This window comes from Gallinula chloropus, assembly GCF_964237585.1.
Source record: "Gallinula chloropus genome assembly, chromosome: 7".
Taxonomy (NCBI): domain Eukaryota; kingdom Metazoa; phylum Chordata; class Aves; order Gruiformes; family Rallidae; genus Gallinula; species Gallinula chloropus.
In genome coordinates, this window is record NC_140092.1 from 6,567,842 (window position 1) to 6,587,450 (window position 19,609).

At 42.8% G+C, this 19,609-nt stretch overlaps 2 protein-coding genes across 2 annotated transcripts; both read left to right on the forward strand.

Annotated features, from left to right (window-relative positions):
• Window positions 1-583: 583 nt before the first annotated feature.
• Window positions 584-4,968, forward strand: CLRN2 (clarin 2; the record flags this gene model as incomplete). Its single annotated transcript, XM_084266742.1, has 3 exons — window positions 584-886; window positions 4,095-4,274; window positions 4,703-4,968. The coding sequence occupies exons 1-3, from the start codon at window positions 634-636 to the stop codon at window positions 4,966-4,968; spliced, it is 699 nt and encodes a 232-aa protein (XP_084122868.1). The 5' UTR covers window positions 584-633.
• Window positions 4,969-6,272: 1,304 nt separating this feature from the next.
• On the forward strand, window positions 6,273-19,209 carry LAP3 (leucine aminopeptidase 3; the record flags this gene model as incomplete). Its single annotated transcript, XM_084266603.1, has 13 exons — window positions 6,273-6,395; window positions 6,969-7,084; window positions 7,393-7,447; window positions 8,113-8,218; window positions 9,305-9,464; window positions 10,830-10,991; window positions 11,813-11,971; window positions 12,696-12,820; window positions 14,991-15,079; window positions 15,821-15,923; window positions 17,571-17,650; window positions 18,499-18,611; window positions 18,721-19,209. The coding sequence occupies 13 exons, from the start codon at window positions 6,273-6,275 to the stop codon at window positions 18,917-18,919; spliced, it is 1,590 nt and encodes a 529-aa protein (XP_084122729.1). The 3' UTR covers window positions 18,920-19,209.
• Between the last annotated feature and the right edge of the window lie 400 nt (window positions 19,210-19,609).

Genomic DNA, 19,609 nt, shown 5'->3' on the forward strand with positions numbered 1-19,609 from the left:
GGCCTCGCCGGGCTGCAAGGGGCTGCCTGCGGCCCGTTTGAAGCCCGAGGAGTCATAGGTGTAAACCTCGGCACCGTGAATGTGCCCCACCGGCGGGCTCGGAGAGGGGCGGGCAGCGCTCCGAGGCGCGGTGACATTTAGAGGCGGGGTGGGAGCAGGCAGGGCCTCACGGCTGAGAGGCCAGCAGAACCCTCCTGTCGAATGATGAGGTTTTAATGCATCGTCCCTTGCACGCAGCTGTTCACCCGCGTTCGTAACAACATAAACCCCTGGATTCTGCTCCTAATTTGCATCCCATGAGGTTACAGTACAGGACTTGATGTCACTGGAGCAGGACAATTAAACCTCCGAGGAAACATTAGCCAGGCGATAGATATAGGATTACTTTCCGCAGGAACAAGCGTCGTGTGCTGGAGCTGTTAGCTGCAACCCTCTCAGGATGTCGTTGCAGCAAAACATATCTCTGGACTTGGGCTTTCACCTCACAGATTAACTTCTGGAGCTTCAAAATACAGTGAGATGTATTTTGCAATGCCTGCTATTCGTTTGTGGATTTTGGAGCAAGAGACAAAATGGGGAACGTGCCTGATTGCTGCAGAGAGGCCTTGGAGATGATTCTTTGGAGCCATTAGGATGCCTGGCTGTTTTAAAAAGACTTTATTTGCCTTGGCTTCTCTAGTAAGTTTTGTGTCCTTTATCTTGATCGTTGTTGCCATGGGGACCCCGAAGTGGATGACTGGAAAGATCCTTTGCAAAACAGGAGCTGATTTGGTCAATGCCACAGATCCAGAGCTGGTCAAGTTCATTGGAGAGATCTACTACGGACTCTTTCAGGGTGGCAAAGTACGCCAGTGTGGGTTGGGTGGGCGGCGTTCCAAATTCACAAGTAAGTACCATTTTGGTTGACTCTTTAGTCTAATGTATTTAAAAGCAGCCTAGTCTTTTAGTTTACAGAACTTGGAGAATGCAAATTATTATTATTATTCAATTTATATTTGTGGCTGACTTGTGGTCTTCATGGTTTGGGATGTGTGAATGTAAACTCTTTTCTCATTTCAAGCTAGTTCTTTTCTTCTGGTTATATTCTGTAATCCTGGAATCAAGATGGAAAAAAGTCCCTATGTGATTTACTAACAGTAGCCTGGCTTTTCCCTACAGCAAGGACATGAGTCTGTATATCATACTTTCCCTTTGACCGACACTTTCCTATGCCAAGGCTTGCTCCGCAATCTCTCTGTGCCACTCTCCTTGCCATCTCTGTTCAACTCTTTTCTCTTTGTTTTTTTCCTTTCAGAAGTAATGATCTATTTAGCTGGCCACATTTCTGTATTTCTGTAGCACTCCTTGGGCATGTGTCTGCCACAGCAGATACTCGTGACTTGATTAATGTGCTGAAGAAGTTTTACTTTGTCTTCTAGTAACTTTGGAGAGAAAAAAATTATTGAACTCTTAAAAGATGTGGAAACTCTTATAAATGTATTCCTTTTAACTTGAAAGATGTCATTGATGTCTCAAAAGCACACAGATGTTGGTCCGTGCTTTGGGTGATTTACAGTTTTCACACATCCTGTGCTGCAGGGAAGAGGTACTTTGCATTGGAGATCTGTAGCTCCGTGTGCAGATCCACTGTAACTTAAAACTGGTACAAGTTGAAGCTGCTGCCTCTCCCTGGCCCACAGCAATGCTGTCCTGCCCCATCCTTCACAATGGCTCTGGTAGTTATCAGGGTGAGGTAGTTCAGGAAGTCAAGCTGGCCAAAACATTAATGTACCAAAAAAACCCCACATTTCCCATAAGATCATGGGTGACTACAGAACTACACAAGCATCACTATAAAAACCTGAAAGAAGGCAGGACCATGGGAGTTCAGCAGGAATGGAGAAGAGAACCGGAGCAACCTCAGCTTAGATCAGTGTGACCACTTGTTAAGCTGTGGTGAATTTTGACTACTTTCTTTTACAATAACCAAGTATGGCTCAACATCTGACTTCAGCTGCAGCTTCATGACTTGGACACAGCAGCCGTGCTCAAATGCTTTGTCTGGTGAGTTTGCGTGGCTGGCAGTCAGGCCGTCAGCTCAAAGCTCTTCCAGCTCTGCTCTGCTTCTCTTCGGGATATTCAGAAATACAGTGCCAGTTCTTTTACCCTATCCTCTCAGAGGGAGTGTGGAAAAGAGTAGACAATCCCTTTTAAATGCCTCTACAACTTTCTGGACTCTTAAATAAACTTTCTGATTAAATACTGTGTAACCTGAGAGGAAGGCCTAATGTTCTACCATCACTCTACCATCATCATTACATATTTGGAAGACGTGATCCTATACCCCTTAGACAAACAAAGCTCTCACTGAAGCTAGTAAGAATTGTTAGGACTATAAAATTGAGTCAGTAAGTGCAGTGGGCACAACCATGCCTTTAGGTAAGTAAGTGTGCTAGTGATTTTCCCTCTTGAATACTTAAATAGGTCTATCATGTCCGAAACTTTCACAATACTGGTTTCAACTTAGTGTCATAAGGGTACAAAAAGCTGTCACCTACTTTTGCACAGAGGCCAGCAAGACTTTTGGGGGATTATGGGTGTGACTTGACTTCTTTTTGCTCTTAATGTCCCCCTTAAACTCCAAGCATTCTGAACTCCCGGGGGAGCTAGGCGATGGGAGGCTTTTCTGGGGGAAGGTGTTAGAGTACCTGGACTGGACGGGCAGCACAGAGCAAGGCAGAAAGCTAGCACCTCAGACCCTGTAGTGCTACTGTAGCTCCCACGCTGCAGTTCTGAATCACAGTAACACACTGCTGTTGGTACATCACCTTTTGTGGCATTAGCTTTCGCTACAGTAGGCCTGCAGCTGGCACACGCTCTTTTAACTGGGACAGTGACAGCACGATTCAGTGATCCATGTCCAGTGCCATTCTAGACTCCTCAAGGTGTATCATGTGGCCTCCAGCTGCTGCTTTTGAGGTGTTCCACATGTAGTATGGCATGTATGTTAGACCCATTGGGTTGTCATGCTAGTCCCGAGGCATCTAAATTAGCTTAAGATGCTTGTTTTGACAACAGAAGTGGACTGGGGAAGCTGGATATTTTGCCTGTGCATAGCAAATACAGCTGGAACGTGTTAGGAGCCTCCATCCTTCCACAGGATGCTTATTTCTCCCTAAGTCAGGCTCACTGGTCATGTCTTTGGGACAACCACCCTGAAAACTCTGTTGGTTTGTATGAAAGCTAAATTCCATGTGCCTTGTTGCTGCTGTCAGTTATTTCAGAATAGACTATTTCAGTTGGAAGGGACTGAATGGTCATCTACTCCAACTGCCTGACCCCTTCAGGGATGAGCAAAAGTTAAAGCATGCCAGCAAGAGCATTGTCCAAAGGCCACTTAAATACTGACTGGCTTAGGGCATCAATCACCTCTCTAGGAAGCCTGTTCCACTGTCCAACTACCATAAAATGCTTCCTAAAGTCCAGTCTGAACCTCCCCTGGTGCAGCTTTGAAGCATTCTCATGCATCATGTCACTTGATCCTAGGGAGATGTGCACCTCCTTCTCCACTTTTCCTCCTCAGGAAGCTGCAGAGAGCCATGAGGTTGCCCCTCAGCCTTCTTTTCCACAAACTAGACAAAGCCAGAGTCCTCTGCTGCTCCTCAGCTGAGCACAGCTTTGCACAGCTGAGGACATTCCTTCCAGCCCTGTCACCAGCTTTATTACCCTGCTCTGGACACATTTGAGTTCCCAACCATCCTTCTTAACATTCGGGGCCCAGAACTGCACACAGCACTCATGCTTGATGCACCCCAGGATGGGCTGCCAGGGCACACCCCATACTCATACTAGATAAATAAACCAGAACCTAAGCTCGAATCCTTATTCACAGACCCTATGTGAATGATTGTTCCTGTAGTAGAACATCCCTGGTTTGTCTGATGTAGTGACAGATGAAGCATCATAAACTAAAATGTGTGTAATTACCTAAATTTATCACCTCTGTTAAAAATATTCTTGTTTAAGTCTAATTTGTCTGTAGCACCAGTACAGTGTGATGTTCACTGTTGTCAAGAAAAATTGCACACTGAATAGATCATTTTTTTCCTTGACAGTTTTCCCACACATGGTGAAAAAGCTGAATACAGGCCTGCACGTGATGATTGTAATGTTCCTCTGTGTGGCCATTTTCTTTTCCCTGGTCAGTTTTGGATTCTGCATTCTTAATGCAATAAAAGTTCCTTACCGGGCTATTAAAGGTCCAGCAGGAGTGTGCCTTTGGAACTTTCTTGCAGGTAAAAATCATTTATCAGTATTTTTCATTAGTCACATCCATACAAAATGTTGAAAAGTAATAGTTCCTTGTCTTGCCTTACTAAACAGCTCCTTGACTTAATTACTTGTGAATAAAACAAAGTTAGCAGTGAATTCTCATTTAGCAAAACAGAACTGTCAGGTGGCATCTTGGCTTATTGTGTCAACTATTTACAGGAGCTGTGAAAGCCAGTCTTCAGGTTCTAGATCACTGATAAAAGGACTAGATTACAAATGCTGGTATGATGTTTGGGCATAAAATAAAGACTAAGCATTTGGAAGGTGTTTAAGCCATGCCTAGGTCTTTCCCTATTCTGTATAAGGCTCGCAATAAGACTTTTTGAAACTCAGCTGAACTGTCTGTCTGGTTTTGACATCAATGGTGAATACTTCTTTCATTTTGTTGCAGGTGGATTTATAGTACTTGCAGTCACCAGCTTTATGGCTGCTGTGAAACTTCATCACCTCACAGAAAGAATTGCCAATTTTAGGGAAAATGTCTTTCAATTTGTTATCTTGGAAGAACGGTTTGAAGACTGTTTTTGGCTTTGCGTGGCAAGTGCCACAGCACATGCAGTAAATTTGCTGCTAGTAGCCATTAGTGGGATTCATTTTCCTACAATTAAGACTAAAACAGAAGAAGCAAGTGTTACAGCAGAAGATATCATGTACTGATAAACCTACACAAAACTACTTTGGTCAAGTGAACTGTCATGATAGAAACAGCTTCTTCTTCAGCTCTGGATTTGGATGGATGATGGTGGTATCAATATGAATAAAGATGTCAGTCTGCAATACCAGTAGCTAACATGTGTGGGCAACTGAGAAAAACAAATGCTACAAGGATTATTATTCTCAAAACTGGCCAATATTTGCAGTGAATATAGGCTGGTCACAGTTTCTAGAAAATCCACATTTTGAGATATTTTAGAAAAACTAAGGTGAAATAGGATTTCACTGAAAACAAGTGTCTCCTTTGTTTAGAAAGAAAATACATGTATAACAAATCTTTGATACTATAAGGTTATTTCAAAACAGAAGGAATGGACATTCGCCAAGTACCTTCACAGAATTACCTAGCAGTGTAAGCTCAGTTACAGATGTATGGAAAAGCAAACTAACTTATATATCAAACAGCAAATTGCTCACAATCAAGGTTTTGCATTTCTGGGAGAGAAAAAAAAAACCCACAATGAAACAAAACCATTCCTGGATCACTTGACATTAAAATCCAGCGTATGTTCAGTGTTACTGAAACTCTGGCTCTTCGTACCCACTACACAGTAAATGTCAGCAACCCCCAAAGGGCTCTTTTCCATACAGTGCTTTTGCTAGAGGAGCATAAATGTCCTTCTTACACTGACCCAGTGTTCTGGTGCGAACTTTCCTGATAGACTATAACAACAGTCATTTTTACCAGTCTTTTACTTCCACTTACCACGTTTTCTTCCCGACACTGCCAGAGCTTTCTCTTAGAACCTGATCAGCTCTTCCCGGGCAGACAGGCTGATGCTATGCAAGCCACCACCCTATATGGAACATAACGCAAGTTTGTCGTGTTTGCATTTGCAATAAAGCTTTATTTTTTCATAAACCATGTATATGCCAATCTTTAATGTGCAAGTTAAGCAACGCTGTATGCGTGCCAGGGCTTTGTTAGTCTGTGTCAAGCCCGCAAGAGAAGCTGCTGCAGCCTCGGCAGTGGGTGCGGATGCTTCTCTACAGCGTACCACAAGAGGGCAAAAACCTGCTGCACGCCGCATTGCCCACCGCCCCGTGCTGAGCCAGCTCCCCAGCACAAGCAGGCCGACCCTCCTGCGGCCCCGACCCCACAGGTATATAAGCTGTTCCTGCATGCCGGTACCCGGCTTCTCCATTCCCCTCCCATCCCCGCCCCGCTGCCGTGAGCATCGCCCTGCGTGGCGCCGGCTGATGAGGCGGTCGTGGCGCCGGGGTGAGGCGTGGTTACAGTGCCTGCCATGCTGCTGCCCTGCGTGCGGCGGGTGGCTGCGCGCTGCCTCAGCCGGGATCTGCCCCTGGCCTGCAGCTGCTCGGCGCGGGGGCCCTCGCCGCGGGGCTACAGCCACGCAGCGGGCGGGAAGGTGAGGGGGCGGCGGGGGGCGCTTCCGCTTCGCGGCCCACGCTGCTCGGGGCTTGCTGAGGCGGCGGGGGTGTAGGGTGGCTTCCCCGGCTCCGTGCTGCAGCTCGCGGCGGGGCTGGCCCGGCTCCGGCGTGGCCGTGTGCCCCTTGGGTCCGGCCCGGGGCTTTAACTCGCACACCTGCGGCGCCGAGGTGGGCGCCGTGCCTGTGCTGGGGCCGCTGGGAGACCAGAAGTTCCCTGCCCGGCCGAGGAGCTGGAGTCAGGAGCGGTGCCGCTCCCCACGCTCCTCCTGGGTGCCCCCGGCTGGACATCAGCGCTTGGGAGGGGGTGGAAAAAAGCTCTTTTGTACTTAAAATTGCAGGTGGAAGGAGTATTAGTCTCTGTGTTAGGTAAAACGTTTGTGACTTTAGCCATCCTGTATCTAATGTCTTTCTCACGCTTAGAAGTAGTTGCAGTGGTTTGTCCAGGTTTACCAGGGCAACGGCACTAGCTGTGGCTTGAACAGTGTGCTCCTTGGCTTTCAGACAGGTCTCTAACGGTTCTGTTCATTTATGTTAACCTGCATCATTTTTAGGGCCTTGTTTTGGGAATCTACTCGAGTGAAAAGGATGAAGGTGCTGCCCAGCTCACTAGTGCAGGGGATGCTTTTGATAGACTTGTGTCTGGCAAGCTGAGAGAACTTCTGTCTGTGTAAGTGTGTGATAAGCTCTGAATTGAAGGTGTTGCCAAGCACCGATAAGAATGATCTTTTTTGTCATTACTAGTGCTTGTATCCATACCATTTCCCAGGCTGGTATTGGCTCCTACTGGGCTGAGCCGTTTGGAGGGGAGTTCCTGTGGAGAAAACATGCCAGATGTTCATGGGAACTGCCCACCTCTGTCAGTGGGCACAGAGCCGTGTGCCAGCACAGTGTTGAGGAGCACTGTGTGGTTGTGGAGTGAATGTAGTACCGTAAGGTGTATCACTTCTTTACTGACAGTATCTTTTTGTGTCCTAGATGTGGGCCGCCTTTGAAGAAAGGCAAAACACGCATATTCCACGGCTTGCATCAGGTATGAACGTGGGATTTTTGTGTGTATGTTGATTGATGTGTGAGGTTTGCCTTTACATCTTACTTGAAGCTGAGTTTGGTGCTGTGTTTGTGTAAATGGTCTGCTTGTCTTCCCCCTGCCCCTCTCAACAAGAGTTGTGGCTCTTACTGAAACTCCTGTTCTGCACTCCTATGTTTGCATGGCCTATGCATGACCCTGTACCCCCTCCACTGCTGCATGCTGAGATGCTGTAAACAAGTTCACTGCGAAGGTGATGTACTCTGAATAGCTACTTACTGAATGAACCAAAGAACAGCTTTGGATCAGACTGCTACTGTGCCACCTGTGCTCAGGAGTGAGTGCACCAGTGTGTACACATAGGTCTAAAGATCTTCCAGATATGGCAGTTCTAACTCAAGGTGGTCCCATCATAGGCTTTAACCAGAGATTAACACATAATTAACTGTTAACTGGACAACAAAACAACTGGTTGCACACCAGGTGATTAGGATTGCAAGACAGTGGCGCCACACTGGCACTCTTAACGCAGAAGCCTGTAGAGAAAGTACTGAATATATTTTAAGGCTGTGCTTGGCTTGATTTGAAAACAAGGTCTCTTAAACAGCTCTTTGCTGTGGCTGTAACAATGAGGAAAGTGAATCCAGTTGTATGTTGGCTTCATCTAGGACTTCCCGAGTGTGGTTGTGGTTGGCTTGGGTAAGAAGAATGCTGGAGTAGATGACCAAGAAAACTGGAATGAAGGCAAAGAAAATATTCGTGCAGCTGTTGCAGGTTAACTACCTTTAATTTTTCTCTGTAAGGCTATTGAAGTGGGGCAGCATGTGCTACTTTTGAAGAGTGAGTCCAAATACAACTTTGCTTTGAAATGCGAAACCTGAATGGTTTGGTGAATGCCTTTAGCTGTTGGTCATATTCATGAAGTTTTCCCTTAATGAGGAAGGAGATACAAGGCCCATAAATCAATCTGCAGATAGGCAACTCCAGTTATTTATAACAAATAACTTTTCTAAACAGTATCATGTTGAAAAGGCATTTGTTTAATTACAACTACTTTGAAGCCTAAGAGCATCACTCATTCACTTTATGCTCATGCTGACCTAAGTATGGACATATATTTACTTTCATTACTTAGTTTGTAACTGAGGTATAGAAACGGGTATCTTTCACAGCATCAGTGGCATGATTCAGTATGTCACCTGCCATGGGCAGAGGAGGCATGTCTGTCTTAATCAAGGATGACTGCTGCATCTAAACAAGAATAAAGAGTTCTCACTGCAGAGTTTATAGTCTGAGACTGGAGGTCAGTCACATGTGTATGACAGCTGTAAGACCATAGCACTAACCCGTGTTGTCTTGCTAACTACCAAAACATTCTTAAATTATTTGGGTACAAAACAAATTCATGGGATACATAGGTTTGGGGTTTATTTTTATAAAAATGTCTATCAACTAGTTTGGAATAAAAGAGCAGTCATATGTTCTTAGCAAAAAACTAAATTACAGCAAATTTCTGACACCTGTAATCATAATCCATAGCACTGCAGAATGATAGAGCTTTTCTTTTATGTAGAGTGAGCTTAAAGGAATTAGAACAGTGGACTTTCCTCTTCATTTTTGTGAAATGTCTTAATTGTTACAATTCATCAAGTACTATTTTTAGTCAAAATTTGTCAGTATATGGTCATTAGCATTTTAAACTATTTTTACTGTGTGATCTTTTTAATTATCTTACTTATAAACTCAGGTATCTTGAGTTAATTTTAACTTTTATTTGAAATGTCATATTGATCACCTTGGATATCTGTTTTGCTGTTCTGTGTAGTATTCAACTTACTAGTTCCATACTGTATGTTTCAGTTGGTTGTAGACAGATCCAAGATCTAGAGATCCCTTGTGTTGAAGTAGACCCCTGTGGAGATGCTCAAGCAGCTGCAGAAGGTGCTGTCCTTGGATTGCATGAATATAATGAGCTGAAGCAAAAAAAGAAACCTGTAGTTACTCCTCAGCTTCATGGAAGGTGATGGCAAAAGGAAAGCTTGCCTATTTTTTTATATTTTTGTTTATAAAACTGTGTGCGTGACTGTGCGTGAGGAAAACATAAAACTGAAAGAATAGGGCTAGCAGTAATATCCCTCTTAACTCTTCCTACTTTGAATTTCCTGGAGTAGTATATATCCCAACTATTTTCCTCAATAAGTTTTGTTAGTATGCTGTGTTCTCAGGTAAAGGGTAAGTAAGTGCTGCTTCATAGAAAAGAAAGCCCAAGATAAAAATAAAAGTAAAAAAACCCACTTAAAGCGTAGTTATGACAAAAGGACTTCTGTTAATATAGTGGGGCAGAGCTATTTCAAACTCCATAAATGAATAAATCCTTTACAGAACTGGAACATGCTAACTGACAGCAGAGCATGCCATGAGGGATGCTAGTTTGCCTAGTTCATTTGTTACATTTTCATTCACAGAATATAATGCAAGAAGAGAAGCTTGGGTGCTTCTAGCCTCTAAGTGGACATCACAGCTACTGGAAGGCAGAAAGCAATATCAGAGCTTTTGGTTCCAGAACAATGTTTTATTAGTGTCCCTTTTATTCTATCAGAGAGAACTTTGGACTTTCTTATAGAGTATTGTGTTGTGCAGCAAAGAGTCACTTCCCAGATGTATTTTATATAGGAACAAGTCTTTCCTTATGATCAAGTCAGTGAAATAAAACAACACCCTCTCAGTTTAAGCATGTCTTAATAAACTACATGCAACACGCTTCCCATTTTGTAACACAGCAGGTAGTTTGGGAGGTGATTATATTAAATAAGCACTGAAAACATAGGTGGCCCTATGCCTACTTATGACATTGCAAGGAATTTTTCTGTTTAATAATTTAGGGTGGAAAGTACCTCTGGAGGTCATCTAGTCCAGGTCCTCTTGGATGAGGGAAAACATGGAAGTTAGATACAACTGTAAAGCTCAGTGAAGAACAGAATTAGAGGCTTTCTATGGGAAATAAAAACTTTTGGGGCGGTTATAATTAATGCAGTTACAGATTTTGGAAGGGGTATTAAACCTTGTGCTTAGGGATTTAAGCCAGTCTCTGACTACTAAGGATTAAGACAGGACCTAATGTATTAGATCATTTTACATCTGTTTGCTCTAGGAGCCTTCTTGCTTTTTGTGAAGCATTTGGCACTGACTAGAACCAGAGATGAGTTACCAGACTAGATGCACCTTGGATATCATCCTAAATTCCTCATAGTAAGATTACTATGACATTCTTAATTGCCCCAAGTTAATGATACTGCATTTTCAAACAGGAGATAACAGATGGATGCTGACAGCATCTTATTTTTGCAAATGTTTATGATCCTGTTTTTTTTATGATGTTGTTTAGTGCTGAAAGTGAAGCCTGGCAGAAGGGTGTTACCTACGCTGAGGGTCAGAACCTTGCTCGATACCTTATGGAGGCTCCAGCTAATTACATAACTCCAATCAAATTTGCTGAACATATTGAACAGAAGCTGAGAAGTTTCAGTAATGTGAAGGTCCATATAAGGTAAAGGCCTTTGAAATGATTTCTGTGTATAGTAAGATACCTTCCAGGTTACTCGAATACGCAGGGTGCTCTCATGTTCCTTCTGCCACTCCAAATGACAGAAGCTGGGGAAGAGTTTGACAAAAAGCTATGAGAGGTGCCCAGGCTGCAAGCTGCTCTCAGTGTTAGGAGGTGAGCTTCCAGCTAAGCAGGGTATTGTGACACAGTACAATGATTGACTGCACAACTAATTGACAGTTAATTACTGCTTAATTAACACACGTGCTGTGAAAGAGCCTGATGAACACTGTGAATAGAGGGAGAGTACTAGCTACCTATTTTCTAATACCTTTTGGGTATTTTTCCCAAGTGGATTTTAGAGGCTGTTTTGTTGAGAAGCAAAGATTGAGGGAAGTCTACTTTGCCTGTAGCTAACCATTCTAATAGCAAAAAGCTGAACTGCAACCTGCTGCAGTATTTTCATTCCATATGCCTTCAGAGACTGCAGCCTGATGGGCAAGTGAAAGTTTAATGGTTCTGGTGCAGAAAGTGTAGACTGGTGGTTGTTTATTGTGGTGGTGGTAGTGGTGGTGGTTAGTTTGTTTTGGCTTTTTTTTTTTTCAAAAGGGGAACCAGAAACCAAGCAGCAACTTTTGAGGCACTATTTTTATTTTTCAGAAAAAAAATAAGGGTTGAATTTAAAGGACAGTTTTCCAAAATAACTAAAAAGGAATTGTTTGTGTACAAACCTGCAAGGATCACGATCTCTTGAAAACAAACAAACAAAATCATCTTAGTCAAAGTGCCCAATTTAAAAAAAAATAAACTATTTTCTATTCCAGACCGGAGTCCTGGATAGAAACACAACAGATGGGAGCGTTCCTGAGTGTAGCGAAGGGTTCGGCTGAACCTCCCATCTTTCTGGAGATTCACTACTCAGGTGGTGCTAATACAAATGACTCCCCACTGGTATTTGTAGGAAAAGGAGTGACGTTTGACAGGTATGTATGCCAGTATTTTAATGACTAGGAGGAGGGAAATGCCTTCTTGCTATTGATGCTCAATAGAGAGATGCTTTTTCTTTGCTCAGTATCTTCCAGTGCCATGCCAGTGAACCTGCCCTACCTAGTAGACTCTGCTGCCTTTTCTGGGGAGAGAACAAGCTTGAGTGGTTGGGCAAAGTAGAAATCAGTATGCCCTTGACTTGTAAGGGGAAAATGGAAATTCAGGGAGCAAAAAAAAAACCCAAGGAACTTGCCTTTTTTTCTTTTTTTGGCCTGAGCAAACCTCTGGATGAAGCATTTAGGTATTCAGAATTGCAGTCTGTTACTGGACATCTAGATCGTGTATAAGGAAAGGGAAAATAGTTTCTGTAACTACTGAAGAACTTATCAGTCTGTTCCCCTCCCATATGCTGATTTTACCAAGTGTACCATTTTGTTCTTTTTTTGTGCTCTTTTGTTGTTATGAAGCCCATTGAGTTAGTCTGCTGCAAATGACCTGGATTTTTATGGGATCCTAATTTTGAGGAAACAATTCTGGGATGTATTTTATCTGAACTGAAATCCCAGATGCCTTGCTTTCAATACACTTGTTGTAGGGTGTTGCAGGAATATTTGGAAACAGGCTTAGTTGGTGCTAAAGCATACTGATGGACAGACTAGCAGCAATGTGTCCAGCTTTGAGCTCCTACATGTTGGGTGATGTTTATGCTGTTTATTGCAGTGGTGGCATTTCACTGAAGCCATCATCAGGTATGGATGCGATGAGAGCAGATATGGGAGGGGCGGCGACGATCTGTTCAGCTCTGGTGACAGCAGCAGCTTTAAATCTACCTCTTAACATAATTGGTAAGTATGTTTGGGCAAGAATCCAAACATCTTAATTTTACACAATTTCTTTGTCAAAGGCATTTTCTAGTATCACCATCAGAAATGTTACAGACTGTCAGATTTGTCTCAGCTTCCCTTCTGTCTTACTTGCTTAAAGTTACTAGCTTGAATATTTGAACACAGAATTAAAATTTGGAAAGCATTATTTTTAGATTTTTAAGTAAGAAATTATTATGAATAAACTTACTGTCAACAGTTTTTCAGAATTTCTGATCCTTCATTACAAGAAGGAATGTGAATATCTGTAAAAGCAATTAAAAATGAAAAGGAGTAAGCTGTGCTAACTCCATGAGCCACAGCTGAATAGAAAGAGGGATCAGCTTTTGTTTCCTTAGGTGAATGTCTCAGCAGAAACTGGGATTGATACTGGGTCCAGTACTGTTTAATATCTTCGTAAGTGATCTGAGTGATGGGATCAGGTGTGCCCTGATGAAGTTTGGAGATGATCCCAAATTAGAGAGGTAGACACTTTGGAAGGGAGAGCCACTCTGCAAGAAGACCTAGGTAGTCTGGAAGAGTGGGCTTACAAGAACATTATGAAGTTCAACAAGGACAAGTGTACGGTCTTGTACCTGGGAAAACAATCCAGGAGTGCAGCAGAGACTGGGATCCACCTGGCTGAAGAGCAGCTCTGTGGAAAGGGACCTGTTGGTCCTGGTGGACAAGCAGCTCAGTACAAATGACCAGTGTGCTGCAGTGGCGAAGAAGGGCAATAGGATGCTGGGTTGCATCACCCAAGGGCATCACCAGCAGAGAGGTTATCAGCCAACACTACTCTGTGCTTGTCAGGCTACACCTGGAATGTTGTGTTCAGTTTTGGTCCCCACTATATGAAAAAAGATGTGGATGGGCTGGAGAAGGTCCAGTGGAGGACCAGCAGGATGATAACAAACTGGGAAGCCTGCTGTATGAGGAAGGGCTGATAGAATTGGGTTTGTTCAGCCTTAAGAAGGGAAGGCTTAGGAGACTTTATCACCATGTTCCAGTACTTGAAGGGTGGCTACAAAGAAGATGAAGATTCCCTTTTTGCAAGGAGTTAGATGGAAAAGACGAGGTGTAACAGATGCAAGTTACTCTGGGGGATTTTCTGACTGCACTCTAGAGGAAAAATTTCACAATCTGAACAATCAGCCATTGGAATAATCTCACCAGGGAAGTGGTGGATTTCCCAGCATGGAACACTTTTTAAAAATTAAGCCAGATGGGGTGCTGGGCCATCTTGCCTGGACAGAGCTTTTGCCAAGAAAGATTGGACCAGATGATCCTTCAAGTCCCCTCCAATCTGGTGGTCTAAACCAAACAAAAACACCCCCACATAGAAGCTGATACAGTTTTGAAGTATGAGCAGTTATTATATTTTTCAGCAGAAACGTTGCACAGCTAAAACGAAACGAGGTGACTCGGGAGCCGCGGTAAAAGGAGTTGCAGGTGGCACGCAATCCGTGCTGAGAGAGCTTTGTGTTTGAGAACCTGGTCGGGCAGGAGACTGTTCGGTCGCTTCTACGCTTCAGCCAGCAGAGGGCAGCGAAACACGCAGCCTCAGGACGCGCGTCACGTAGCGGGGGTGTCGGTGGAGCAGCAGCCTGCGAACGTAACCCCGCTGCGGGGGGTGGTGCGAAATGCACTCATTCCTTGTGCCAGGAGCAGGCGTTCCTCTGTCATCTCGCTACCCCATTTATAGTTGGAGTTTTGACTCTGACCCTCTCTGCTCATCTCTCTGTTCGTACTGTGGTTGGCGTTCTGCAGTGCATCCTCTGACCCGCCTTGACACTTACCCAATGTCTGGTCACAGTAAGCAGGCTCCGAGTGTTAATTTGGGAAGTTTTCAATTTCAGGGGAAAATCCCTTTACATGTGACTAATTATTCATATGGGGAAGACACAAGATGGTATCTGTTGCTCCTCTGATCTCACTTATCTGGGCATAAAGTAGAAGTAACTCCAAGTGGTAAAATGACACAGGTGAGAGAATGTGGTGGTGCAACGTGCTGGTAAATGTCCCTGATTTGAAAGTGACCATAAATTCAAGATGAGAATACTACTGTTTTCTTCAGGAGGTTTTCTGAGTGGTATTTCTACATCTTTTCTGAGAAGGAAATTAGCTCTGTATTTTTCTCTTTCTCTCTGAGGTCTGGCACCCCTCTGTGAAAATATGCCCAGTGGTAAAGCAAACAAGCCCGGGGATGTCGTTAGAGCCAAGAATGGAAAAACAATACAGGTAGGTATGAGAAACTTGGAATGGGAATATTTCTAGTCCATTGGTTTGATCAATCAAGTTATGTTTGAAAAGACCCTGTAAGAAGATAAGCACTGCAAGTGGACAGTTTTTAAAATTGCAAGAAGCACGTTACTAATTAGAAATTGGTATGGTGGGATTCTTTCAAATATAAATACAGATTGAAGAGATGAGACATGTTTTATAAATTGCTGGGACAAGTTAATGGTCACTGACTGAACATGCTAGAAAATCTTTTAGCACAGGAGGTTGTTATAATGCTCATAAATGCAGGTTCTCATTCAGAATGAATAAGGTATTAATTGCTTCCAGCAGACCCTTCAGAACACTGTCTGGAGTAAGACATAAGAGTATTAGTTTCTTGCTGACGTAACCGAGCTGCTCTGTACAGTCAGAACTCTGAGTCACAGGGGCTGTTGGCTCACAGGAGTTTGCCAAATCAGTACTTCAAATGCTCTTTCATATTTAATCCAAACTCATCTAATAGATTGAAGGGTACTGAAAGTCGTTGTGCTGTCGACCACTGATTTTGTCCAGAAGTCGATGGCTAAATACTTCTCTCTGTCTAGATGTCTGTGATTCTGACACCTTCGATTACCTGAAGTTTCATGGGTTTGTGACAGAGCAGTTAGAATCTGCCAGCTGTGTGAGATATGTAAGAGCTATGTCAGTGAAAAAGATGTTTTCGGTAGTTACCTGTTTTTACTAATTTTGCACCTGAAGGTAGATAATACAGATGCAGAAGGAAGACTGCTGTTAGCTGATGCTCTCTGCTATGCCCACAATTTTAATGCAAGGGCTATTGTGAATGCTGCAACGTTAACAGGTAAGCAATCTCCAGTGCCTGCTCGGTTTGCAAGTCAGTTCTTTGTTACTGTCATTAATGAGGCTGTGGATTAGGTGCACTATGTCCATAAAGCCAACCTGAATTTGAAGGCAGCTGAGATGATTTTACATGTTGTAGGACAACAGCTAGCACAGTTTATGCTCTACCAACTTGAACAGCTGCACTGTGTCTCTAGGACTGGGGAGAGTATTGGCACGCAGGGTACACACTCAGCAGTGTAGGTGAAGTTGGGCTGGCCCAGCTGAGCTTGGAACCAAGAAGAGTGGGAAAACCTTGTGTAGATTTTGATGTTTCTGCACAGTGTTTCTCAGTGCCTCTATTTCTGAGCTAAGCCTTTCCAGCTCCCCGGGGCTGTGTGATGCAGATACTGGTGTGGAAGAATCCTGCCAGGTTCATACAGCCCCAGCCATGCTGAGGCCAAGATACCTTCTTTGTCAATGGCTTCCTGAGTGCCTGAGCTCTGACTGAGCCAGCACCAGTTCTTCCATTATGTGAGCTAGCTCAGGTCTCTGTGATTCCAGGTAATAGACTAGGAGAGTTGTCATCTTCTTCCCAAAACCTTATTTGACTTAGGTAACTCTTACTATCTGTGAAGTCTCTATGCTTTCAGGCCTAATAGAATGTGCTTTAATTGTTTCATGATGTATCTGAATGAGGCTATAACCTTAAATTTAAAACCAGCATCGTGTATGTATCTTGTGAGCTGCAGTAACAAGGTGTCATGGGGGTAGTGACTGTGGCTGAAACAAGCACAAGCAGTCAGGAGTAGTTCAGACAGGAGTCCACTGTGGTGTTTAATGAATGTGCTAAACACAATTATCTTTCAATATATTTTCTACTGCTGCTTTAAATTATATTCCATCAGTTTCACCAGTTCAAATGCTGTGGAAAATTTAAGTAGAAGGGGAGCTGATGTGAAGGTTGTTGGCTTATGTAAAAGTATTCCCATATAAAGGGCATGACAGGAGGAGGAATTCACTCCCACTATAGTTTTTTCTGTGTTTGGGATCCCTGGGTACCAAGCAGGAAGGAGGAGAGCTCCTGTAGAAATTTCTTTGATGTACCATTTCATTAAACTACTTTTTTTTTTTTTTAATCTCACTGAGGATTGGCATTAGAGAAGCAATTCAGTGGCATCAAATAAATATGTATGTAATCCCTCTGGTTTAGGCATGGTTTAGTTTTTGATAAGGATTATTTTAAAGTCAATTCACATATGCTGTGCAAAAATTATGCAAGTAAAATTCACACAAGGGAAAGTATCAGCTCAAAAATTGTAGAGGTCTGTAAACTGGAAAAAGTCCACTCATTTTCTATGTGGAAACAGTATTATGAGAAATCACAGTTGTTGCTGAATTCATTGCACTAAAAATATTGTTAACATCAGACTGAAAACAGAAGATCTGGTTTCATGAGATAAGAATTCATAAAAAACATATTGTATATAAACATTCTAACAACATTTAAACTTTTAAAAATGCAAATGTACTAAAATCTCTAGTTTTTGCAGGCTTTAGAAATTACTGATAATGAGAATTAAAAATAGGAACCTCTGTGAATGCAGAGAGGAATAGCTCGAGTCCCCCTTTGTGTATGTTGTATAACCTTGAAGGTGTGTTTCTGTAGGTGCCATGGATGTTGCATTGGGATCTGCTGCAACTGGCGTGTTCACAAACTCATCTTGGCTTTGGACTCACCTTTATGAGGTAGGCCATCTGCGTTATTATTAAATCATAATAATGACTTAGTTATTGAAACGTTAGTGCATTACTGAACATCTTTATGCAAATTTAAGAGATGTTATTTTGAGTTCTTGACAAAATGGTGTTAGTACTGTAGTTGAAAATAATTTTTACTATTAATTGCTACCTCTTGAGTGAGGTTTTTCAGGTTAGGAGAAATTTCTTCTCTGAAAGAGTGGTTTGGCATTGGAACGGGTTGCCCAGGGAGGTGATGGAGTCACCATCCCTCAGGGTGCTTAAGGAAAGGTTGGATGAGGTACTTAGGGACATGGTTTAGTTAGTAATATAGGTGGTAGGTTGGTGGTTGAACTAGATGATCTTGGAGGTCTTTTCCAACTGTAATGATTCTATGATTTAATATCATACATTAAGCATGCACGTCATTTCAAGGATCTATATATTCTGATAACTTCATATGCATATGTTTTGGACTACTAACAGTAATTACTTCATGTCAAAAAGATAATTGATCTTGTGTAACAGCCCTCAGAAAAGTCAGAGAGGCCTTGTTGAGTGGCTGAAGTGTGGTGGCTAAAGGAAGTCTGAAGGGAAGGGCTTGTCTTGTCAGGGAAAGGAAAGAACCTGGTGAGGGGAGAACCAGTCTTCAGATTTTTACTTGTAACTAATGCTAAAGCACCTTAAAAAGTAGAATTCATTGTTCTGTTTTGCAGTGTATGTACAAATACAACATACTATATTGGGCTGAAGACTTTTAGATGGATCAAAGCCAAACAAAAATAAGCATGCATACAGAGGCTTATAAATACAGTTTAAAAAAAAAAAGGCCAAAATTATAATGGTTTCTTTTTCAGGCCAGTGTTTTGACAGGAGACAGAGTTTGGAGAATGCCTCTTTTTGAACATTACACAAAACAAGTAACAGACTGTCCTCTCGCAGATCTGAGCAACATTGGAAAGTACAGCAGGTAAGATGTGCCAATACCTTTCATGTGCCCCCCTTCTTTCAGTTCATCAGTTTAACGTTGGTGCTGTTGGGTGTTGGGTTAGAAATGACACAATTTTTCTGCTTTTCAGAGCTGGAGGAGCATGCACAGCTGCTGCATTCCTGAAGGAATTTGTGACTGCCTCCCACTGGGCTCATTTAGATATAGCTGGTGTGATGTCAAATAAAGATGAGGTGCCCTATCTGCGAAAAGGCATGGCAGGGCGGCCTACAAGAACGCTGGTAGAGTTTGCAGCTCGGTTAAGTCAAGACAGTCACAATGCCAAGTAAAATAATTACTGCAAAATCATCCATTCTGCCTTAAAAAAAATCTTAGCAAGTGTTATTTATAAATGAATGCCCCACCTGTATTTTCACTATGGCACTGAACTACAAGCACATTTTATCAATCATTCCTTGGGTAAGAGTATCATCCTTGGGTAAGGTGTCATCCTGTATTACGCAGTTTAAAATAGAAAATGTTCTGATTGAGCAATTTAGTACTAAAACATGGTGATGGAAAATACCTGAACTCCTCTTTTGTATGTAAAGTAAGCATAATTATTGCAAACAATAAATCTCTTTCTGCGGTGTGTGTTTTGGTTGTGGGAAAATTAATGATAGATGGAGATCATTGCTGTGCCTTGGTTTTGGGTGAATTGTAGGTGGTGTGAAAGGGAACTGTGCAAAGTTCTTTATAAAAATGTGATTCTAACATTTTCCCTTTAGAAAAACCTATTGGTGTGTCCTGAGGTATGAATGATGTACCGTCAAGATTTCTTAGGCTGTTGCAGTTACTTTAGTGCTGAATCTACGCTGGTCACGCTGTGTTATGTATCTTATAAACTGTTTTACAAAACCCACTGAATGCAAGTTTGTGTTGGGTGGGCTCTGTGGCAGAAGCTGCCTCAGTCTCACAGGGGCCACTGTGCTCCAAGCAGGGACCGTAGTCCCAGAAGCAGTTCAACCAGCAGATGGACT